The following is a 26,235-nucleotide window of genomic DNA, read 5'->3' on the forward strand; positions in this document are numbered from 1 at the left end:
TAGGAGGGTAGGGAGGGGGCGGCTAGTCTCAGTGCCTAAGGCTTCTGTTCTCTGCTCGGCAGTGAGGGCTTAATCCACCATTTTCAGCCTGCTTCCCTCAGTCTTTGCTCCGAGGTCTCTGCCGTGAGCGTTGGGTTCAGCCGTGTTATATGCTGTGTCCTCAGCCTTGTGGGCCGTAAGTGGAGCCTTAGCAGTCCGAGTTGTTTCCTCTCCCGCAGCTGCGGTATTTCCGGGGTGCAGCGAGCTCGGAGCACTGAGCTAGGTCTGCGTCCGGCACCCGCGCGGCTCCGTCTCTGCACTTCTCCCTTCCCTCCTCCTCTGCTCGCGCAATTTGCCCACCTTTAGGTGAATTCAGTAGTGGGCCTCTTCGTCTTGCCTGTCTGCTGTGCAGGGAGTCCTTTGTGGAGTTACTGTTGTTCGATTAGTTGTAAATTCCAGGGGAGCTTTCTAGAGGCTCACCTCACGCCGCCATTTTGATGACGTCTCCGTAATGCTTTTATTTGACAGAAATTACCATATACCAGAATCAATGTGTGACAGGGAACCTTTCCGTAGTGATCAAAACATACGGTGAACACTGCTGCCGAGTGCCATCCAACGGAAAGGCAGGGGTCTTCAGTACGGAAAGTGGTGCTTCGAACCTTAGTAACAGTGTGTGGCAAGTTTCAGATTGTTCAGTGCAGTTGGTTGTGAGCTACGGTTGAGAGAAGGTGTGTTTTACAGTGTGCCATAAATCATCCTCCATTGGGACAACGCTCCATGTCACACATCACTTCTGGTACACGGCAATTTCTGTCAAATAAAACTATTATGGTGCGCCCTTATCTGCCTTAGTCACCAGATATGGCACTGCGCATATCTGTCTCTTCCACAAAGACAAAATGATTCAAGACATCAGGGCAGCCATGACACTCACAAAAGAGGATTTCCAGAACTGCTTCAGAAAGTGGCAAGAACGATGGGATAAGTGTGTTAGAAGTGAGGAGGAGTATTTTGAAGGGGATTAATGGTGATGTGTCTTTTACTGTAATAATTTTTTTAAATTTAAACATTCACCGTATTGTTTGATCACACCTCATATATATTTATTTCTCCATATATTTTCTCACTACATATTTCTACATGTATATATTGAAGACTGTGAGTTTGCATGGATACCTCTGATTCCAATCCAGCCCTATAGGATGCACTCTATATTTTTTCTTTTCCATTTTGTAACTCCCTTCTCCAACAGTGAGAAGCCTGGGTCCCATTATCCCTAATATATTTACTTATGAGATCAACCGCTCAGTGTGTAACCACGAATGTTGCCAGCCCCTCCCTCATGCAAATGACCTGCTCACCCTAAGCCGTCATGGGCTCCTCATGCCTAGCTGCCATCATCCCATTTGAGCTTTGATTTCGATGGCTGGGTTGCCATCTCTCTGTCCTCCCACAGATGTGCTCCTCACCTTGCTCAGACTCTGATTGCCCACAGCAGGCTTTCCTTCCACCCCCTGGATGTGCTCCTCATGTTCCTCAGGCTCGGACACGCTCAGTGCCATGCAGCCCTTGTATGTGGATATCCTTTCATCCAGCTCTGCCTTCAACACCCTACTCTGGTGGACCATGACTTCTGTCTGCTGTGCCTGCTTTGATTTACCACACCTATTGCGTGTGTACACATACACAATTTTGTTTATATTTACTTCCCACTCTCACCTTTAGAAATTTTTAAAAACTATTTTAAAAATCTACAAAAATCTGTTAAAATTTAGTTTTTGGTGTACATCTTATGAGTTTTGACAAATGTAGACCACTAGCATCGTCAAGCTATAGAGCAATTGCATTATCCCCCATGTTCTCTTGTGCTGCCCTTTTGTCCCACACTCCCCTTTTCCTCCAGTTGTAATGAAGTACTGACTCTTCTACTGATTAAGTCATGTTCTTTGACTAATCCATGACTTATCACGTATTGGTTAACTTGTTTGGAAACTCTTTTGCAACTCCTCCCCTATTTGTCTGTGCTCGTATAGTTGATGGCACATAGCAGGCGTTTGGTAATGTTGGATGAATGAATTAATGCCATTGTACTTGTTACAGGCAAGGCTAAAAGCAATAGATTTGATCTTGAAGGATTGCGTGAAAATCGTATTTTTGTATATCAGGGACTTCTTTCCTCATTGATTTATCCTGTTTTATTTCAAAAGTGATTTCTTACAAGTAGTGGTTTATAATCCTGTCTCTTACTGTCTTCCACTTGGCTCTCAGAATGCTGCAACTAGGCCTTATCACAAAGATTAGAAGAGTCTTCTCTGGACAATCTGACCAGGCCAAGAAGAAAGACCTAAAGATAAAGCTATCAGGGATTCCTCAGTACAGGGCTCAGGCAATCACACTGCAGTGAAGTTTATTATCAGTGGACCTCACCCAGGGGATCAGAGCTTCAGATCATCTCTTCATTTTCTCATATCTAAATATGAATAGAAAACCAAGGATTGCCAGACATCTGAGGAAAGCGTCTAATGTATAAGGTACAGACAAACATACATGCAGACAAACAGAAAAAAAGCAGCTTGTATGAAGCTGACTCTGCAGGGAAAGCATAACTTCAAAACAAATGTAAAACTATCAGTAATATTCCCAGAGATAAGAGAAAAACCATGAAGTAAATCAGAATGTCATAAAACTGAACAAAAGAGAATGAAAAAAGTTCTTTGAAATTAAAAATGTGACAGCTAAAGTTAAAACCAGTATAAAAATTGGCTGGTAAAACAGAAAAAATTTCTCAGAAATATGGATCAGACGTCAAAAAGTGGTCATTAATGATTATGGCAATAATTAATTTCAAACAGTTATGGAATGATTTGGGCTAGATAATTGTACGAGTTGTGGAAGATAGAATGATGAGAAGGAGACATTCCTTATGATGTTATTATTAAAATACTTCTTATCCTCATAATCCTCTTTACAAGTAATTTTTTAAAAATTGAGAATTTTGATTTTAGAATTCAGTTGAAAATAATAAGATTATGACCAAATTATCTTAATACCTGTTGAATTACCACTACATCTCAATAATAGAGACTTCAGTGAGCTTTACTGATTCCTCATTTGTTAATAAAAATAATTAAAAAATACTTGTTTTCCTGCCACTCTATCTGAAAATAATTGGAACAAGATCTTTTTCATAATAATTGTATCTGTTTCATTTTTATCTTTCAGGATAAAAATATGGAAACATTTATCTCTAAATAGAGATATGTATTTAGTAAAATGTAGTTTTCGTTTGAAAATTTAAGAATCATCTTGGCTGTATATTTCTTTTTTTAAACAGTTATATTTAAAAAATTATAATAGAGCCTGGTCATTATTTTTAACTTTAAAAAAATGAATTTAAATGGAATTTTGTGAACATTTGTACTTTATTTCTTGAATATTTGATTCTGTGGCAGAAACAGTTCAAATATCTGATGGTACAAGTTCTGACTTCAATGGTTGGAATGAAAAGAAACAATTTAAATGATAGTACAGTAATAAGAAAAGGTTGTTGATTACATAATAAAAATGGAGGGTTGATAGTGTGCTTTTGGCTGTCAGTAACTGAAAATCCAATGCAGATTGGTTTTACTGGCTAACCTATGAAGAGCAAAGGTAGGGTAAGCTTCTCTGTTCTCAAGCATCCAGATTCTTTCAGTCTCACTGCTGCTGTAGTGTAGGCTTGTCTTTTTTTGTTGTTTTTTTGTTTTGGTTTTCACATTCATTTTTACTGGGGCCACTGGGAGAGGGCCTCCTCCCCATCAGTAGAGCTGCTCAGTTTCTTCAGCCCCTCCAAGTTTGGGCCCTGGGGGTCCTAGGGGCGGCTGAGCTTGTCGGGCATGTTCCCTCTGGCATCTCGGATGGGCACTGGGTAGTTGTAGGGTGTGGCCTGGTTGGTCCTGGCAGTGTAGGGGCTGAGGGGGCACAGAATTATAGCCCCTGCCATCTTGGTCTGGGCAGCAGCGGCTGCCTGGTGTAGGCTTTTCTTAACACTGCTTTCCCCCAGGGTTATGGGATGGCACTGAAGTAACATGATTCCTTGTTCAGGTAGGAGGAGACAGAAGTGTTTCCTGTAGCCCTCTCGTGAGGAACAAGACTTGACTTTTCATGGAAATCCCCCCAACACCTGTCTGGTCGTAACGTCCCCAGTTAGGTCTCATGTCGGTTCCTGAACCCAGTCATTTTATTGGTGGGATTTTTGGGGTACGTGGGCTGTGTGAGGGATGTGTAACTTAACAATATTAGGATTCTATTTAGGAAGTGGGCATGGATTCTGGGTAAACCACAGTATCCGCTCCAGTTGACATTGCAGTTTACATTTTATTCATAAACGTTTTCTTCAGGAATTATTAGTGCTGTAGTAAAGTTTTATGGTGTTGTTTGTTTTTTCCCTTTAAGTAATGCCTTCTCTAATACGTAGTTTTGATTTAAGGAGTCTGAGCCAGTGTTATTGTGTGGAAGAGAGCAAAGGATGCATTATAGATATCGCTAATTAAATTTTAATTTTAAAATTGCAAATGGTCATTTAAAACAATACTTTTTTCAGCCATGCCATCTTTTGTTGGCTTCTCCCTCTCTAAATGCCTATAAAATATTTTTATGGTCTTTGTTTGACAACCAATATGACTTATCTTGGATTATTATTAATTGTCTTTTTATATATGTCACACCAAGGGTCATCTGTCATTGTATCTCTAACACGCATTCCAGTATATTGGTGGTGGTATCTGCAGAAGTGTGGTTAGGAGGTCTGCTTTCAGTCAACTCAATAAATAGTGTGAACAATAAATATGTGTGTAATGGAGTGTGGGAACAATAAAGGTGAACAACATGTGGTTTCCTGCCCTCAGAGAATTAAGCAGAATGTAAGTGTATTGAAAGAGGCACAAGAGATTACTATTGACGAGGAGAGTGGGGAGTGGAAAAGGATCAATCACGGAGGAGACGTTTGAGCTGATCCTAAGATGTTAGTGTTTTGTGAATTCAGCATAGGAGGGCATTTTAGATGTAAGGGGAATGCAGAGTATGGAGGCAGGAGGGCTCCAAGGCATGTGCTTGGAGCAGAGCGGGGGGCAGTGGGAAATATAGTTGGAATGGTGAGTTGTGGCCATTTCAGTTGGTTTTACTACATCATTTGAATTTGACCCTGTTGGCATTGGGAAGCCATTGAATATGTATTTGTTTTTACAGCAAGGAGACTTGGAAATTGCTTTCTATCAAAACATAAGTAGTCTTAAGATTTGTAGTCTTTTGTTATGACAGAATATTTTTGTAGTATACTTATGAATTCATTTTAACAAATACTTAATGCCTCCTATGTGGTAGGTGCCACTTTCTGGAGACATAGCATGAACAAGACAGGCAGGGTCTCAGCTGGCATGGAATTTACATCATAATTTGGGGAAGGCAGGAAATAAACATGTAAATACGTTATTTCAGATATTGGTAAGAGCTATAAGGAAAATAAAAGAGTATGACATGACAGTGTTTTGGGTGGTAAGTTAGATTGGTTCGTCATGGGATGAAGCACATATTTTTGGCCAGAGCACCCAGATGAATAACTACAGCTAATATTTATTGAGTATTTACTGTGTGTCAGGTACTATCTAAGCAATTTTCATCTTATGAAGAAGGTAGCTTTATGCCTATTTTACAGATGAGGAAACTGAGGCATAGGTGTTCAATCTCATAGCTAGTAAGTGGTGGTGTCAAGATCCAAAACATTTAATTTGATTTTAGAACGCACTCTTAATCGCAACTACTCAGTTGTACTGCCACCATTGCGATTGAGTGACATGATGGGGAGACCTGTCACTCAATGGGGCGAGAATTAAGAATTTTGTATTGGCCATGTTAAGTGTGGGATAGTAGGCAGCTGATGTGCTACCCTGAAGAAGATATGTTAGTTATTGGAAAGTTTAGGACTGGATGTGTAAATTTCAGATTCATCAGCTTATAGGTAAAGTCATGGGATGAGTAGATGAGATTTCTTAAAGCAGATGTATCAAGAGGAAAAAGAAAAGGGCCAAGAGTTGATTCTTAAGGCATCCAGAATTTAGAGCTTGAGCAGCGTAGTGTGGAGGAGGCGCCAGAAATGGAGAGTGGCCTCGGAGGGAGAAGAAAACCAGGAGAATGCTTTGTCAGGAAGCAGAATGAAAATTTCAGAAGAAAGGAATATCACATGTTGTGAATGTGGCGAAAATGCAGGCAAAAGTCCAAACGGAGCCAAATGAGGGGAACATGGAAGCAAAGGGGAAGCCACAAGTAAGGACCATTCTTTAAAGAGGTTTCACTGTGATGGCGAGCAAAGAAATTTGGTGGTAGCTGGGGGGACATGAGGTTAGGGAGGTTTTTAAGCATGAGAGAAAACTATGGTTGATAAAAATGATCCAACGGGAGAAAAAATTTATGATATAGAAAAGAGGGAACATAAAGACAGGGATTGGGCTTTGATTAGAGCAGGGCACTTGCTTTTTTTGTACGTTTGGTTTTTGTGGTAGAGAGGCAGAGGACAGGGTTACAGGTACAGGTAAGTGGGTAGATTTGGTGGTGGAAGAGAAAACAGTTCCCTTCTGATTATTTCTATTATTTCAGTAATGTTTAAGACAAAGGAATCAGCTGAGAATGTTGGGAGGTAATGGGATTTTTAGAAAACTAGAGAGGAGATGTGTGTGTCGGGTCCCCAAGAGCACCCCCAGTTTAGGTGCTTCACTAGGAGCTGAGGGGCTAGAGCTCTGAACCTATTATTAAAAATAATAATTTTCAGAAAAATGGCTATTCTCACCCTAAGAATATTAATATTGCATTCCTAGCAATATTTACTCATTCACTCTAGTTTTTTTTTTCTTTTTTCTTTTTAATCGTTAGAACTCGTTTTCTGATTGACTGCTCTGGTTTTACTCAGAAGCAGTGGGCTCTCTCCCTCCCCTTTTTTAATTAAGGGTAGGACCTGCCCAGGGTTATTTATGAGTTCTGGCCGGTCAGAGCAGAAGTTCAGGTCTCGTGAGTCTCTGGGCAATGCTGTGTCCCACTCCTCTTCCTTTGTTCTCCAACTCGCAGTTGTCGGGTTGGAACACTTGCAGAAGCGCCAGCTCTGGGTGGAGGGTGGGAGGTGCTCAGACCGCATTGCTGCCTGGTGCTCAGGGCAGGGCCTCCAGGTCTCACTTGCCCTGGCTCTGCAGGCACAGGGCATCTGCCACAGGAGACTCAGCAGCTGGATGGGGGCAAACCTGTAAATTCTGGGCTGCTTCTGGGGCCCTGGGATAGCTGCTGCTGAGGGCGTCATGTCTTCTGGACCTTGGGATGCAGGACAGGTGCCCTCACCCAGAATCCTAAGGGCTGGGACGAGGTGGTGGCCCTTGGCTGGCTGACTGCCTCTGTCCCAGGGCGCGGGGAACTTGGCCTGGCGATGATACCCTGACGAGCCGTGTTCTGAGAAGCCCTGGAGTTCCCCAGGCATGTCTGGGATGGGACGTAGGGACAAAAACAGAGGCTGAGGAGCGAGGGCTCTGAACTTACCTACCCCTACCTGGTTCTGGGTCTCACCAGAGCAGCCAATCAGGAAAAAGAGTTGTAATGATTAAAAAAACTTCGGAAATATATATACATGTATATTTTTTTACTGCAGCGTGAAGAGGTTTTAATAGGGTGGCAGACTGACTTTCCTAGTTTGGTTTGGCCTAGATTCTCATATGGTTCAGCGTTCTCTGTGCTCACATGTGCCATACAGTTTTGGGGTGTGGAGGACTGGAATTTGGGAGAATGCGGTGGGGGGCCTGCAGCAGGCCTGGCACTGTATCAGGACGATGGAACAGACACTGGCCTACACTACTGATGGAGCCTTGGCCACCAGGAGCAGCAAGTCTGTCCCAGGGACCCTCAGAGGCAGTTCCAGCCCCGAGAAACAGTTCCGTCACCCTGAATCACTGTGCTGAGATCCAGTGGCTGGCAGGCTTATCCCAGGGTGAGGAAAAGGGGGAGGGCTGAGAAAGTGATCCCCATCCCCGACCAGAACAATCCTCACATAAGGCAGATGATCCCTGTTAGGAAACAAAGCCTCCAGATGGAGTCTGTTTTTAAGGTATCACCATTCACTTAACACCTGAAAGTCAATTAATTAAAATCAGATTAAAATTTTTTGTTAAAATGCAGATTGTCAATTTCTGCTAACGTGAGGATTATGATAAGCTAGTGTAGTGGTCTTCAAACTGAGGTATCGGTACCCAGAGTTCGTGAAGACTTCCCCAGGGGTATGTGGTTGCACATAGTTTGATGGGAGTCAAATGCCAGATTCTCAGCTTCACTAAGTATTCTTTTCTAAAATCCATCTATTTGAGAACACTCTTAAGTCTGTTACCTTTCTTGTTCCACATCCATTACACAATTGCCCACCTCCCGCTTTATAAAATAAAGGCATCCTTCTTACCTGTCTCAAATCTTGCTATGGTGCATTGCTTTGGATTGTGAAAATCTCCTGGGTGCAAAACAAAAGGGACTGTTTGAGAATGCATAGCTCCCAAGGGAGGGCAAAACAAAAAGAGCTTCAATAAAAAGTACTGAAGCAGGTGTTTTATTTCACAAGCTTACAAACTAGTGACAAAGCTCTATAATCCGTTATCTTTCAGAAAACTTGGAAGCTAAATGGTTGATACTAGGCTATGTAATAAACCATTCATTTGAATTAAAATTAAAGTCAAAATTTTTTATAACAGAAATAAGTCTTATTTTTGCTGATTGGTTTGACAGTGAGGATTGACTTTGCCATTAGATTGTATGGTGGACATATCCCATAAATTTTCATAAATTCCAGGTTTTGATGGAATTCTATTTAAAGCATGTATACAATACGAAATATGTTGGAAGTTACATCATTTATAACCATTAAACCTAAAATTAAGTATTTGAGCTATAATTTAAACTGTTCAAGGGAATACATTGTTTTTTTCCAGAACCTTTGTAGAGACAGTATGTGAACAGAAATATTTCATGACTACTGCTAGACTGTTGGGACAAACGCTGGGTTTTAGAGTCAATCTTTATGGCCCAGTTTTGAATCTTGTCTCTGGCAATGTTGGTTTTAGAAGTTAACTTAAAAACCACTTAACAGTTTTACCCAGTATATCTATTTCTAGTTTTCTTAGAGGTTTTCAGTTTTTTATTTTACTACAAATTAGTATTGAATTTTATATATCTTTTGCATTTGTTGAGATAATCATATGACTTTTCATCTTTATTCCATTTGTGATTAACAATGAAGTTTGAATATTGAATCCATCTTGCATTCCTGGATTAAACCCGGTTTAGTTGTATAAGTAATTTAGATGTATGACATATAACTGGATTTGATTTACTAGTGTTTTGATTATGATTTTTTTGCATTGTGTACGCAAGAGAGATTAGCCCATAGTTTTCTTATATTGTCTGTGGAAGGTTTTGGTATCAAGATTATGCTGACTTCATAAAACAAGTTGGAAAGTAGTCCCTCATGTAATGCTGGTATGTCTGCCTTAGATATTTGAGAGTTTGGAAGAAATCTATCTCATTTTGGGGTTTTCTTGAAAGATTTTAAAGTAAGGATTTCATTTCTTTATTAAATATAGGATTATTTCAGTTTTTTTATTACTCTTTGTGTCAGTTTGACAAGTTGAGTTTTTATAGGAATTTGCTCACTTAATTTTAAAATTTATTGGCATAAATTTGTTTAAAATAATGATTTTGTTTACTCTCTTAGCACCAGTTATTGTGTGCATTTTTTTTGTTTCTTATATTGCTTGTCTTTTCTTGATCCTTTTTTTAGACATATGTCAACCTTGTGAAAGAACCAATATTTTGTGATTTGTTTTCTCTTTTTAATTTTATTAATATCTCTGATCTATATTATGTCTCCATTTACTTTTATTCTTTTTTCTATCTTTTAAAGTTTTATGATTAGCCCATTAATTCTTAGCATTTTTCTTTTCTAATGTAAGTTTTAAGGCTTTAGATTTCTTTTCATTTTTGTTTCATTTTAAACGCTTTCTAATTTCCTATTTCTGTTTTATTATTTTGAACTGTGAGTTGTTTAGAGGTATGTTTTAATTTCCAAATACTTTTTAAAAAATGTAACTTAAAATTTTTTTTTAACTTATTTACATCGTGGCTCAGTATTTGTTGTGTGTGTGTGTGTGTGTGTGTGTGTATGTGTGTGTTCTACATAATTTTCAAAATGTTTCTCCTGCAGTTGTTGTATTTTATCTGTGTCCACTAGACCCAGCTTGTTAGATTGTTCAGATTTTTATCTGCTTCATATATCAATTACTCAGAATGTGTATTAAAGTTACCTATCTTGATGGGGTATTTGCCAATTTTCCCATATAATTATGTCAGTTTTTTCCTGTTATATACTTTGAGGCCAGATTAATTGCGTAAAGTGTAGAATTATTACATTTTTTGGTCCTTTTATATAATGATAGTCATTATCTCTAGTGAGGAGTTTTGCCCTAAAGTTCCTCCTTTTTCTCTTATTAATATAAAGAATGTAGCTTTATTTTGATTTTTGTCTGGTTTATCTTTTTTCATTCTTTTGTTTTCATTCTTTCTGTATTCTTCTGTTTGGATTTTTTTTTTGAAAAGCATGTAACTGGATTTTTTTCACCAGTATGAAATCTTTGTATTTCAACTGTAGTGTGTAGCCATTTACATTTATTGTAAATTCAGATTTACTTTGATTTACTTTGACATCCTTTTCTTTCCTATTTTTTTGGTTTTAAAAATTTTATTTTTCCATGTGTTGTCACTATCTTTAGGATTAATTCAGTATATTTTCCTGAATCAATTTCCCCCTCTACTTTTTGGGTGACATCCATTCCATTTCTGTTCCTTTGAAGGTATCCATCCAATTAAATCTTCCACTTGTCAGTTATCATAGTGTAAAGTAATCACTGTATTTTATGCTTCTCCAAAGGATCCTCTCCTAGTCTCTGTTTCTTTCAATTGGGAGAGAATCTGATTGGGATAGCTTCAATCAGCATCTCCTTCTGGTTCATAGATATTATAAGGTATGGGGAAAGAGGAGAATTTTAGTAGATATTTGGTCACTGGGTTCTTCTCTCTTCTTATACCCCTCTTTCCCCTTCCTTGCATCATATTGACTTCTATCACCATATATTAATGACTTCTATCAGAAAAACAGAAGTGCTGTAAAACCCAAATGTATCTAATTCCATAAACCTTCTGTAACACTTTTCCTCAAAAATCATAGAGTGGGGTAAATCTCCTCCTCCGCCCCCCTTCCCTTCCTCCTCCACCTCCTTATTCTCATCCTTCCTGTTCTTTTGTATATTTGAAACCTGTCAAAGCAACCCCCCTCACACCCTAACTGGTCATCTCTCCATGGCTGTGCTGTTTCAGAAGCGCCTTAGGTCATTTATGTCTTTTTCCTTGTTTTCCTTTAGTGCTTACCTGCTTGAGAATTCTTAGGAAACTGAATTGTCATCAGTGTTCCACAATTAGAATGAACTTTGCCTTAACAGTTGATGGAGGTTCAGGACCATGGACAGATGCATTTGTGCCACCTGTCTGTCTCACATCCAAACATTTTAGCAGGCTAAGACATTGGGTATCTATCAATGGATGAATGGATAAAGAAGAAGTACATGTATACAATGGACTATTACTCAGCTATAAACAAGAATGAAATCTTGCCAACATAGGTGGACCCAGAGGGTATTGTGTTGAGTGGAGTCAGTCAGACAAAGACCAATGTCATATGATTTCACTTATATATGGAATTTAGAGAACAGGCTAAATGAACAAATAAAACAGAAACAAGCTCATAGATACACAGAGCATTTTGATGGTTGCTGGAAGTGGGGGTGGGGCATGAGTGAAGGGGGAGGGGATTAAGAGGTACAAATTTGTTGTTACAAAATAGTCATGGGGATAAAGAATACAGCATGGGGAATATAGTCAGTAGTATTGTATTATCTATGTATGGTGTCAAATGGTTACTGAATTTATCAGGGTGATCACTTAGTAAGTTATTTAAATGTCTAATCAGTGTGTTGTACACCTGAAACTAATATAATATTGTATATCAACTGTAATTGAAAAATTAAAAAAATGTTAAAAAAAAAGAAAAACCCGCATTCCAAACCTGACTGTAATTGAATAGCTGTGTGATGATGGATAAGTTTCTTAATCTAATTCTCAGTTTCTTTATGGGGTGAAATTATTTATTAACCCAAAGGTACTGGTAAGGTAAGTTTTTTATGAGCAGATGAGATGAAAACTTCAAAAAAGCAAGACCTAGCTATGAGGTGATTGATAAAAATGGGGAGGAGTTCAACTTAAAATGAAAAGAATGATGCTCAGTGTATACTACAGAAACTCTCTATTAATTATTTGGCCGGTCTCCTTGTCCTGTGTATTCATAGACCCCTTTCCTTCAGTATATGTGCAATGTGTACCACTTTTTCTCTTTGTTTTCCCTGCATAAATGTGATAATTTTCTACATGTTCTTCTGTGACTGCTTTTTTTCCCTTAACAATATGTGTTAGAAATGTTTTCCTGTTACTTCACATAGGTCCATTTCATTCTTTTTATTGACTGCATAGTGTTTCATGGTATGGCTGTCCCATAATTTATATACCATTTCCCTACTTCTTTGGTAGTTTCTAGATTTTTGTTTTAACATATAGTATGACAGGAAATGTACATAAATCGTTGTGCACTACTCAAGAGTAGATACTCAGAATGGAATTTTGGAAGAAATGGAATGCACACTGAAAATATTTCAAGTGGCTGCAATATTTCGTTCCCTGAAAGTGGATACCAGTTTATACTCCCAGTAACGGTATATGAGTATGCCTGTTTCCTGGAAACCAGATATGATCAATATATATATTTTTCCTATTCCATGGTCAATAATTGATATTTGTTACTTTAATATATAAATCTCTGATTTATGTCCAGGTGTTGGACATTTTTTATATAGTTTTCTTTTTTAATAAATTGCCCATTCATATACCCTGCCCATTTTTCTTTTTCTTATTGATGTGTAAAAACTCTATGTTCTATATATTAATTCTTGTTAAATGTGTTTATTGCAAATATATTTTTTCAGTGTTCTTTTTTTAAAAATTAACTTGATGTTATCTTTAACCTTACAGAAGACTTAAGTTTATGTGTAGGCAAATTTGGCACTTTATTCTTTATGGCTTCTGGCCATAAGGCTGTATTTTGCCAAGAAAGTCTTTTCTACTTCAGGATTATAGGAATATGCTTCATTATTTTCTCCTAGTAGTTCTATAGTTTTTACAAATTTTTATTTCTTTAATTATGCTATTATTTTTTTGAGTTGTGTGAATTGTGGATTAATTTTTTTCCTAAATAGTTCATCTTTTCACCACTCATCTGAAATTCCACTTTGATTTTACACTAAATTTGCATAAATTAGTGGACCTGTTTCTGAGCTTATTTCTATTTGAAATGGGTCTCTTGTAGGCAGCATATGTAAGAGTTTTTGTTTTCCATTCAGCCACCCTATGTCTTCTGACTGGAGCATTTAATTCATTACATTAAAAGTAATTGTTACTAGATATGTAGTTATTGCCATTTCATTACTTAATAGTTTTGATCTTTCTTCCTCCCTTCTTCTTAAAGAAGTCCCATTAACATTTCTTGTAATACTGATTTGGTGGTGATGAACTCTTAGTTTTTTCTCATCTGGGAAGCTCTTTATCTGTCCTTTGATTCTAACTAATAGCTTTGCTGGGTAGAGTAATCTTGGTTGTGGGTCCTTGATTTTCATCACTTTGAATATTTCTTGCCAATCCCTTTTGGCCTGCAAAGTTTCTATTGAGAAATTAGTTGACAGTTTTATGGGAGCTCCTGGGATATAGTAGAAATCAAAGCTTTTAAGTATTGGATATTGGTGTTACAATTGTTTTGAATTATATTTAGGCTCCCATTTTCAGTTCTAACAGGGCCTTTAAGTATCAGCCAACTTTGTCACACTTGTGTGTGTGTGTGTTTTATACCATATACAAAAATTAACTTGTTGAAATTAATTGACCATACATGTGAAGATTTATTTCTGGGTTCTTAGTTTATTCTATTAGTCTATATATGTATCCTCATGCGAGTACATGCTGTTTTGATAACTATAGCTTTGTAGTAAGTTTTGAAATCAGAAAGTGTGAGGCCTTCAACTTTGTTCTTCTTTTTCAAGATTGTTTTTGCTATTCAGGGTCTGTTGAGATGCCATGTGAATTTTGGGATGGGTTTTTCTATTTATGTAAAATATGCCATTGGGATTTTGATAGGGATATCCTTGAAACTGTAGATTGATTCAGATAACATTGTCATCTTAACAATATTAAATCTCTCAATTCATGAATATGGGATGTCTTTCCATTTATTTAGGTCTTCTTTAATTGTTTAGCAATATTTGTAGTTTTTAGCGTACAGCTCTTTCATCTTGTTGGTTAAATTTAATCCTGTTTTATTCTTTTGATGCTATTTCAAATAGATTTTTAAAAATTCCTGTTTGGATTGTTACTTGCAAGTGTATAGACATACAACTGACTTTCTGAAAAGCAGATTTGAGATATAATTTGTGTACCATATAATTCATCTATTTAATGTGTACAATTTAATGTTTTTAGTATATTCACAAGAGTTGTACCACCATCACTGTAACTCAATTTTAGAACATTTTTCTTACCTCCTCAATGGTCCCCCCGGGGATAAGGGGACTGCTGTACACACTGCAGCATTTGTTTTCTCAGAATAAAGGCATTCTCTGAGATATTTCCACAGAACTATTACCAATTTAGCAAATTTAACCCTGATACAATAATAATGTAAAGTATACATTTAATATTGAAATTTCACCATTTGTCCCAATAATATCCTTTACAGCACTGTTTGTTTGTTTTTGGATACACTGTCCAATCCATTTTATACATTGTATTTAGTAGTCATGTCTCTTTAATCTCTTAATTTGGGCCGTTTTTCAGACGTTCTTTGTCTTTATTGTCCTTGTCATGTCTTGAAACTTGTCACACCACAAGGCAGTTGCTTTATAGATTATTCCTCAATTTAAGCTTGTCTGATTATTTCTTTATGACTAGATTCAGTTTTTGGTCTTGGCAGGCATGTAGTCATAAGTGATACTCTGTTCATTCTCAGTGTATCAAACCAGGAAGCACATAATGTCATTTTGTTCAATTATTGTGATGTTGTGTTTATCATATTAGCCACTACTCGCAGTGACCTACTTTCCTTTTTTTAAAGACTGGTAAGCAGAAACCAATACGTATTTGGATGTTACACAAGAGGGTGTGGTCAAAAAATATGGTGAATGTTTAAATGAAAAAAATTTGTTAACAGTAACAGGCACATTACCATTAATCCTCCTCAAAATACTCCCCCTCACTTTTAACACTTATCCTATCGTTCTTGACATTTTCTGAAGCAATTCTGGAAGTCCTCTTTCATGAGTGTCTTCATCCTCCATCATGACAATGCTCCGTGTCACATATCGCTTCTGGTACATGGCAATTTCTGTCAAATAAAAATATTACAGTGTGTCCTCATCCACCTTATTCACTGGATCTGGCACTGTGCGACTTCTGGCTCTTCTCCAAGGTCAAAATGATTCATTTCCCCAAAGTCAAAATGATTCAGGCTGCCTCGACAGCCACGACAGCTCACGAAAGCTCACTCACGAAAGAGGACTTCCAGAACTGCTTCGGAAGGTTGCAAGAATGATGGGATAAGTGTGTTCAAAGTGAAGGGGAGTATTTTGAAGGGGGTTAATGGCAATGTGTCTTTTACTGTAATAACTTTTTTAAAATTTAAACCTTCACTGTATTGTTTGATCACACCTCGTTTGTGCTCATTGCTGCTGAGATACTTGTGTGTCATACTTCAGTGCCTTCAGTATGTTATGTGTGTGTTTATAATCATGAGTTTGTATTGACACTATGTATTCTAACTTAACACCAGAGCATTCTTTCTTGACTCCCTCTTCCCCCCATATTTGTATCTTTTCACATTGAAAGCCCAGGCTCCCACCAATAGCCATGTATTACATTACTCACTTGTTTAACTACAACATATACAAAATAAAAAATAATTTCAGAATTGCTACCCCCTGTTTCAAACAACAAATCTAAGTAGAGTTCAGGTTTCTTTGTATTCTTTTTTTCATTAGGCTGAGGATATATATTCAAAGTACTTTGTTCAAAAGTTTTGTAGACTAGTTCTTTATAAAAAAAATTTTGTGGTTCATTTAAAGGTCAAATTTATAGAAAAAAGGTATACTCAGGTGTCACTGTCACTAATTATCTCCCTATCCCTTCCACTTTATTCCTTCTGCTCACCCTCTGTAGGTAATCACTTTTAACTTTCTAATTTCTTTTTGTAGAAGTAAGGACATACTCGTGTATACATCATGTCCTTATGTGAAAGGGCATATGTAAAAATATGCACATACATATTTTTAAAGTGTAGTATACTTTATCATTTTGTACTTTTTTTTTTTTTCACTTAACTATATATCCTGGCAATCATTCCATATCAGTTTGTAGAGATCTTCCTCATCCTTTTTTTCCCCTCTGTCTTTAAGCAATAACTGCATGTAACATGTTGCATGTGGCTTCCTCTGGATATATCTAAGCCCTTCTGCACATCTAAACTTAGATGGAGTCGGTCAAACACAAATATCCATTATGTGTTTGTGTCATAATTTATTCAAATATGTTTTTGAATAAATTTATTCAAAAATTTAGCCTTGGTATTTATTTTTAATATTTTGCAGTTATAAATAATAATGCATATATATGTGTGTGTGTGTGTGTGTGTGTATATTTTTTTTATATTGTCGGAAGTATATCTTCAGGGTAAATTCCTAAGAGTGAGATAGTTGAATCAAAAAGTAAATGCATATGTAGTTTTGTTAGATATTGCCAAATTCCTGTCAGCAGTGTAGAAGAGCGTCCCTATTCCCACCCCCCCTTCCCACCACATAGCCTCGTCAGGGAAGCATATTACAAAGCTGTTGAATTTTGTAGTTATTATAGATGAGAAATAGTATCTCAGAGTCATTTAAATTTATTATTAGTATGATTTCAGTATTGAATTCTTTAAAAGTTCTTTTTTTGTTTTCTTCAGAAATAGAAAATCCAAGATTATGGTATGAAAAATAGAGAATTTTATGTGGAATTATTTTACTCAGTTGTTGCATTGCAAAAAAAATTATTCTTGATAAATTAGATATCTTAATATTTGCTTAAAGCAGTTCAGTGGAATTGTTGGTAATATTTCAAATGTATTTCTGGAGAAGCAGGACCAGTTGACTACTACTTGACTTGGCAATCAAGTCCTCCAAAAATTAATATTTATTATTTAAAAATAGAATGTGACAGAAGTGCACTGCAATGGAAGTATACAAAAAAACTTAGGGTTTAAGTCTTTTTTTAGCTTTTAAAAAGTGTGTGTAGGTGTGATCTTAATTATATTTCCCGCTTGAGATTCTCTGACTTTGTTGAATCTGTACATTTATGTATTTCACCAAATTTGGATACCTTTCAGTCACTATTTCTTCAAATATTTTTTTGCCCCATTGTCTCTCTCCTCCCCTTCTGAGATTCTAATTACCCTTTGATATTGTTTTATAGGTGCCTGCGACTGTTTGTTCTTAAAGTTTGTTAGATTGTTTATTTCTATGGATATATTTTTAAGTTCATGGGTCCTTTCCTAATTTCATTTCGCTTTGAAGCACATCTGATAATTATTTCATTTCAGATTTTTTTCTGTTCTAGAATTTCCGTTTGGTTCTTTATAAAAAATACGTTGAATGATTGATTCTCTTGCTTTGCTGAGATTTCCTATTCATTCATTCGTTGGGAAATTTGAGCATATCTATAGTAGTTGTTTTAAAAATCTTTGCCTGCTAATTTCTGCTAATTTCAATATCGGGGTAATCTCTGGGCAGATGATGAGTAACTAATCCAAGGAATCAGACACACTTTGTGGTTGTCTTGAAGATAAGGCAGTTAAAGATAAAGTTGAGTTGATAGAGACACTTAATGAGATCCACTTCAGTTACATCCTTTGGCCTGTTTTAGATTCTTTGTTAGTGGTGGATAGCTCCGAGTTTAGTTATGTCAGGTTAGTTGCAGTCAGAAGGAAGAGAGGTCCACAGGTGTACTGGTGTAGCTAAAGTAGGGTCATGAGGACAAGTACTAGAATAACGATAAGCTCTTGAGCAGTGCTTCTTAAAAATATGTAAATTGAAAATGGTTTTGACTAAGTATCAATAAGATAATCATTTTACTTGCGGGATCAAGTTGCTTGTATCATGTAGTAAGTTGAAGGACCAATAATCAACCAGTCATTTGTTCTTCTCAGAAACTTGTCTTCAGAGAACATTTTTTGTCTGAGTAATGATGATGACTGTTAATGGTTTGTCTTATTCCTCAAGTTATTCAGGGTTCATTTTTTCATGATCAATTGTTTTTATCTAACTTGATCATTGAAATTAAAGTTGTATTGTCAGTTCTAGTTAAGAACATCCATAGTTTCTCAGATTTGATAGAATATTAAGTTGTGAAAAATTCTGGTCAAGTAAGTAAATTTTTGAGCTAATCATATTCATTAAAGTGAATATTGAATCATTGACATTATACAAGTTTAAAATTTTTTGTTAAAAATTTTCCTTATGAAGTTATATATAAAAATGTTTAAAACTTTTCTTTACAGTTCAAAGGATGATGTTAATAATAAAATAAGCATTCCTGTACCCTTTGATCCAGCTTAAGAAATGGGTATATTGATAGGAACTTAGAAATCTCTTTGTATCTCACCACAATGAAATTTGCTTGCTTTTCTTTATAGTTTTATCATCTTTATACGTTAAATATCCCTATAGAGTATGTTGTTTATTTTTGCCTGGTTTTAAACTTTACGTAAATGAAATCATACGGCGTTTTCTGTACTTTTTTCAAGTATGTTTTTGAGATTTATCTATGTTGCTTAAAATAGCTGTAGTTCATCTATTTTCACTTCCATATATTACTTGCTGGTATGAATGAACCACAATATATTTATACATCTTCATGTAGATGGACAGTGACAGGTTTTCATTATTATGGATAATGCTGAATAATACATGTTTTCCAGTTACCATAAGCAAGAGTTTCTCTAGGTGCTATTATATATCTAACGTGGAATCTCTGGGTTGTAAAATAGGTACATATTCAATTCAAATAGCTAAATGACAAACTTTAATACAGTGGTTGTATTAATTTACATTCTCACTAACAGTGGACAAGATATTCTTGTCAACACTTGGTATTATTGATTTTAAATTTTTTCCAATCAGGTGGGTGTGAAATTGTATGTCATTGTGGTTTTAGGTGCATTTTAAAATTAGTGTCAGGTGTACAAAACAATATATTGATTAGACATTTACCCACCTCACAAAGTGATAACCCCACAAGTCTACCCACAGGACTGGGTGCATTTCTTTGACTGTTAGTGAGGTTGGATATCTTTTGATATGGTTATGGACCATTGGTATTTTCTTCTCTCTGAAATACCTGTCTTTTGTACTGTTTTTCAGTTGGCTTGTTTCTTTTCTTTTAAATTGGTTAGTAGAAGACGAGTTCTGGATACTAACCCATTTTCAGTTACATGTGTCACAGTTAAATGGTTCTAGTGTCTTGCCTTTATGGTGCCTTTTGATGAAAAAAATTCTTAATTTTGCACACATTTATTATATTTATACTTTATCTTGATTAAAATATTCTTCTCTAACCCAAAGTCACAGTGTCCTCCTATATTGTGTTTTAAACAACCTGGAATGACTTTGTGTGTGGAGTAAAATACCATTCCATTTTTTTGTTCCTTTTCAGTCCTGTGTCTTTTATATCTTTTCTTACTGCACTGGCTTGGATCATTATTACAATGTTAAATAAAAGTGATAATAATTATTTTAATAGAAGTCATCCTTGTTTATTTCCTGATATTAAAGAATGTTTTTAACATTTTATCGTTAGTATCATGTTTGCTGTTTTGCTGCTGTTGCTGTTACAGCTATCACTTGTCAGGCCATGGAAATGTCCTTTTCATTCTTCATTTGTTAAAAGTGTAGTTTTTTAAAAATAGCATTTGTGGCTGTTTAATTTTATTGAACAATATTTGCATTTAAATATATCGAGATATTTTTTCAAAATCTTTTTATGTGGAGAATTATGTTAATCAATTTTCTAATATTAAAACAACTTTGCATTTTTGGGGTAAACACAACTTGATTGTGTTATATTATTTTATGTATACATTACTTGATTACTTGGATATTATTTTGCAGACACTTTTTGCATCTGTGCATTCATGAGCAAGATTGTCTATTTTTGGTGTGAGGTTAGGAAGAAATGAGGGTAGGATGAAAAGAGCTTTCCCTCTTTTGTTTATTCTTTGGAAAATTTGGTTTAATGTTGGAGTTAACTCTTTCGTACATGTTTGGTTGAACTTGCTTGTAAAGCTGTTCAGAATTGGTATTTTAAGCTATTGATTCAACTTATTTATTGGACAATTCATATTTTCAGTTTTTTAAAAAAAATCACTGACTTTTTCCAGGAATTTGTTCACTTCTACATTTTCAAATTTATTGGCATAAGTTGTTTATGGTATTCTCTTACTATGTGTTTAAACTCAGCAGCATATATAGTTTTCTGTAATTTCTCATTCTCGGTACTGATGTTTTTATACTTTCCTTTCTGTTTTATTTTATTAGTCTTTTCAATGAATCATCCTTGGGCCTTTTCGAGACTTTCTATTATATGCTTACCTTCAAATTAATTTTCCTTATTTTTCTTTCTTATATTTTTATTTTCTTCTACTTTGAGTTTATTCTCTTGGTCTAACATTTTCTGTTGTGTTTAACACCTTAATTTTCAGCCTTTTTTCTTTCCCAGTGTAAATATTGAAGGCTCTTTTTCTTTTTTTGGTAAATACTGGTTTAGGCTGTATCCTAGAAGTTTTAATATGTACTATTTTTATTATGTAGTTCTTCGTCTTTTGTAATTATCTTATTAATTTCTTATTTGAAATTGTTTTTTAATTTCAGAGCTTATGGGCTGTCCTGATAATGTTTCTGTTATTGATTTCTAATTGTTTTAATTGCACTGTATTCCTATAATTTTGTTTTTATGTTCCCAGTACTTTGAATTTTGTTAGAGGTAGTTTTATGTCTTGTCATGTTATCAAAATTTATGGAGGTTCACTGTGTGGTTGAGAATTATAGTCTCCAGCTCTTAGGTGGAATGTTAATGTTTATTCTGTTCAAATATATAGTGTTTTTTTTTGTCTGCTTGAGCTATTAATTATTGAGATATGTAGTACGATCTCACTCTATGAAGGAGAGTTTGTTTCTTCTTTTATGTCTGTCAATTTGGCTTTACATATTTTAAGGTTGTGTTTATGGGTGTATTCATGTTTAGAATCATTAGCGTATATCCTGGTTAGTTCAGTTGGGTTTTTTGTTTGTTTTTAAATCATTATGCATGGCTCTTTTTTATCTCTATTCTACTAATGCCTTTCTCCATAATATCTTTTTTGTCTAATAACAACATGGCTAGCTTCCCCCCCCTCCCCGGAGTGGAAGGGCGGAAGGTTAACATTAACCTCTGCTTTCTGTTTCTGAAATTTTATGTAAATTCAAGTAAGAACCTACTAAAACAAAAGAAAAAACCACAGAATTTTAGAAAGGATCAACAAATCTGAATATTGTGTATTTGGAAAAAACTTGTGAAATATGCAAACATTAACAACAGTGGTAAGGAAAAACAATGAATATAAACCCAAACCTACAATATTAACAGCTAAAAGGGATCAAATCTATCCATAGTAGTTTTCAAAATAAAATATTATAGCTCACTTTATTCCAATAAATTTGAAAATTTTAATGTAATGTATAAGTTCAAGAAAGATACAATTATACACAGTTGTCACAGGTAGAAATAGAAAACATTGAAATGACAATAATATGAAAGGGCGCAGCTCAGTTCCAAGTCCAGTCGCCGTTTTCAAGCTTAGTTGCAGGGACGTAGCCCACCATCCCATGCGGGAATTGAACCGGCAACCTTGTTGTTAAGAGCTCACGCTCTAACCAACTGAGCCATCCTGCTGCTCCTTGTTTTGTTTTTCACATTGGTATCTTTAAACAACCTGGAATAATTTTGCTTTAGAGAATAAAAAAGGAGAGAAAGCTACTCAACACGTTTAGTGAGGTTGGTTTATCATTGGTGCCAAATCAGATGAAGACAGTACAGAGAAAAGATCATTATAGACTGACACTGTTTATGAACACAGGTGTAAAATTCCTAAATAAAATCAAAGCAAAACCATTTCATCTGTGTACCAAAATAAAGTGCATCACAACCAAGTAAGACTTATCTCAAGGTATGTATGCAAAGATGGTTTAGCTTCTAAAACCTTTAATATGCCATGTTAAGAGAATGAAAGAAAAGCCAAATCTTCACAGAGATTGTAGTCAGTAGTTCTAATAGCAATGTATTTTTCACATTCCTGCAAACACATAGTGGTTTCAGCTTTTTTATATTTGGTCCATTTGGTTGGTAAATAATAATACATTCCTACTAAGTTTATTTGCATTTCTCTGATTTCTTGTGAGCATCATTTCCTGTTTATTAGCCATTTGTGCTCAACCACTCTGAACTTTTTAAATGGGAGAGGAACACTGCATAATTTGTTTCCTTGAGGACAGGGACTATTTTACTAATCTTTGTACCTCTAACATCTTATAAAATGCTTAGCATCCAGTGGTTATTCAACGTACTTCTTGAGTGAATTGAATAAATGATTAGTAAACTATGAGCCTTTTGAAGAAATTTGTGACTTAACTCATTTTTGAATGCCTGAAAATAGAATAGTTTTGCAATATCAAAGACGATATTTTTACTAGCAGGTTCTAGGGAGTAAAGAATAGACTGGGTTGTTTTAATTTATGTTAATGCTATAGGCTTCTGTAAAACTTGGGTAATTAACAAAATCTTTAATACTAATTATGCATGATTTTGCAGTACTCATTTGTGTGATGCTTTCAGGGTGTACGCTACTGTGTGGAGATACTTATTTTTTCACAGACTGTGTCATCCTTTGTACCTTTGCTAAAAGATCATTTTAACAACCATTTGCTTACCTGAATTATATTTAAATTACTCTAGTTTTTAAAAAAGTTTCTTTCCCTGTTTTGTAATAGTGTTTTAGAGGATTGAAATATCTAGATTTCTGACCTTTTATATAAGTAGGATGTTATCCAGAGAAAGGTATACACAGAATTATTCTTTAAGAACTCAACTGGATTATAAATAACTTAATTGTCTGTGATGAAATACTGTTTTTGGATTTAGGGTCAATAATGAGACAAATATGATGCTTATACTTTATTTGAGTGACTGGTTATTTGGAAGCCTTGTGAGAGTGGGAGAATGTAAAGTGAAGTAGAAGATATACTTAAAGAACTGCTAAGTGTTAACATTCGTAGGCAGTTTTGTGATGTTTTCCAGCTCTAGCTGGGAACTAGCCCGCACTAGTCTCACTGTTCTCTGTCTATCTCTACCCTTCTTAACCAAGTGTTTCTGATAGTCTGATATAGAAACTAGGAAAGGGACGGGACACTAGTCTCAGATTACTGCACTGTTCCTTGTGGTTTCCTAATATCCCTCCTACACTTTTGTAAATAGTCTATTTGTAAATAAACTTTCCTCAAATTAGGATAATTTATTTCCTCTTGGGACCCTGACTGATACACAGTGGTCAATCTCAGTTTGTCCAGTCCAATTTGTTCAAAACCACTTACTTGGTCATTTGATCAGTGTTCACTTCTATGTGCCACGGTTTTCTCATTTATTATTTTACATTATTTCATGTTATTTGAGGTTTAAAAATACGTTCCTCCACTAAAAATGTATTTCGTATGTAATAAATAAAGGAAATATATTGTTTTCTTATGGAAATTAAATCTATTTCTTTTCAATATAGTTTGATGAGATTATTAAATACTTTGGCATAATTCTTAATCATAATTTGATTTTTTTATTGTTTAAATAATAAAAACCGTTATTTATATTTAATTTGCATCACATTTCATTAAGAAAGTAATTAATGTTGTTTTTTTGTTTCAGCTAAACCATTTACTTCTAAAGTGAAACAGATGCGATTACATAGAGAAGACTTTGAAATATTGAAGGTGATTGGTCGAGGAGCTTTTGGAGAGGTAAGAGAGAAAGAATTTATGGAAGGTCTGCTAATTGTTTTGGAAGTCATTTTATACAGTCTGAAAAAATTTAACAAATATTATTTACTTGCTGTTGTAATTGATATGATTGATCAGAAAATGTATTAAAGTTTTGAATGAAATATTTCTACATGGGTTTTTTTCCCCAAGACACTTCTGTTTTTCGTATATCAATGTAAGGTTGAGTATGTTTCTAGACTCTCTTCTGTTCCACTGGTGTATTTGTTTCTCCTTGTGCCAATACCACATTGTCTTAAATGATCTATTTTAAGATTCTTGATATTGGGTGGTGCATGTACTCCAACTTCTTCTCTCGCCTCCTCTGCTCTTGGCCCTGTATATTTTCATATAATTTTAGAATCAGAGTTTCAATTTGTACTTACTCTTAAAAACCTACACCCACACATGTATTGGAATTTTGATTAGGATTGCACTGAAACTGAAGATCAATTTATAGATAACTGACATCTTGGCAATACGGAGTCAGCCAATCCATGAACATGGTATATTTCTCTATTTATTTAGGGCTTTATAAATTTATCTCACTAATGTTTATAATTTTCATTTAGTAGAGAGGACTTTTGCATCTTTCAGCAGATTTATTCGTAGGTATGTGATATTCTTTATGTTATTTTAGAATAACATTAAGAATCAAAATGTCATATGTTTAGTATTGTTTTGCTCATAATACAGTGTGATTTCCAATGTGATTTAAAATTTTCAATGTAACTTTTTTTATCTTTAGAAATTTATTGCTCAATTTCTAAATATTTAGAAAGTTTTCTAGTTACATATCTGTTAGTGAGTTATATTGTAATTCCAGAGCAGTCAGAGAAGATACACTATGTGGTTTCAATCCTTTGAAATTTGCTGTACAGTGTTTTATAAATATCAGTTAGGTCAAATTCATTAATGTTGTTTAAATCTTCCACAGTCTTACTTTCTTGTTTTCTCTGCTTGATCTGTCATTTCCTGAGAAAAGCTTTATTTTTTTTCAGTTTTTACTGATAACAAATGCAGAGTTATTATATCTTCCTGGTGATTAACTCTTTAATCATAATGGAATGATCCTTGTTATCTCTAAATAATTCTTTTTGAACTAAATTTTCCTTAATCTGATATTAGTAGAATGATTCTAGCTCATTTTATTAGTATTTGCACTAAATAGCTTATTACATCCTTTTAGTTTCAGCTTTCTATAACCTTATGGTATGTTTACTGTTAAGGAGACTATAGTTTTTGTTTTTAATCCAGTCTGATGATTTCTTGACTTTTAATTGGAGTGTAGTCAGTTGACATTTAATGTATTTACACTGTCTATTACTATTTGTCTTGCCCATTCTGGATTATGTTTTTCTCAATTTATAGATTAATGGAGTATTTTAAATTATTCTTTCTCCCTTCTATTAATTTCTTAGTTTTACTTTCTTTTATTGGTTACACTAGAGACTGCCACATGTATCCTTGGTAAATTTGTATTTTGCCAGTTTTCATTCTACCTTTTCTTGCTGCTGTCATATCTTTTAGTTCTACAGTATTTGAAATCTCAAAAATATGATTAGACTGTCCCAATTTATTTAGGTTTACTCATATAGTCACTTTTTCTCTTGCTCTTCACATTCACATACTTCTTTACATTCACATACCTCCCTTTGACATCGTTTTCCTTTTGACTTAAAAATTCCCTTTAGTATTTAATCAGGTCTGCTGATGATAAATTATCTGCTTTTATTCATCTGAAAATATATTTATTTTGCGGTCTTAAATGTAAAACAATTAGTTACATATATGCACAGGTCAGTGGATGTTTACATTTGCATGCACATGTATAACCATTTTGCAGATCAAATCAGGCTCCCATTGCCCGCTCTGGGTGAATATAACCACCTCCTCATGAACCACCCATTCT

General features: G+C 35.1%; 1 protein-coding gene across 18 annotated transcripts in view; it reads left to right on the forward strand.

Moving 5' to 3' along the window:
- The window catches only part of CDC42BPA (CDC42 binding protein kinase alpha), a 202,594-nt gene that overhangs the window by 13,924 nt on the left and 162,435 nt on the right, over nt 1-26,235 (forward strand). For all 18 annotated transcript variants that reach the window (XM_074316911.2, XM_019730880.3, XM_019730876.3 and 15 more), the window contains one exon: nt 24,214-24,305. In XM_074316911.2, the coding sequence (XP_074173012.1) occupies nt 24,214-24,305 (92 nt within the window). The remainder of the gene's footprint in view (nt 1-24,213; nt 24,306-26,235) is intronic.

Source organism: Rhinolophus sinicus, chromosome 6 (genome assembly GCF_057876585.1).
Source record: "Rhinolophus sinicus isolate RSI-liver-muscle chromosome 6, RSI-T2T, whole genome shotgun sequence".
Taxonomy (NCBI): domain Eukaryota; kingdom Metazoa; phylum Chordata; class Mammalia; order Chiroptera; family Rhinolophidae; genus Rhinolophus; species Rhinolophus sinicus.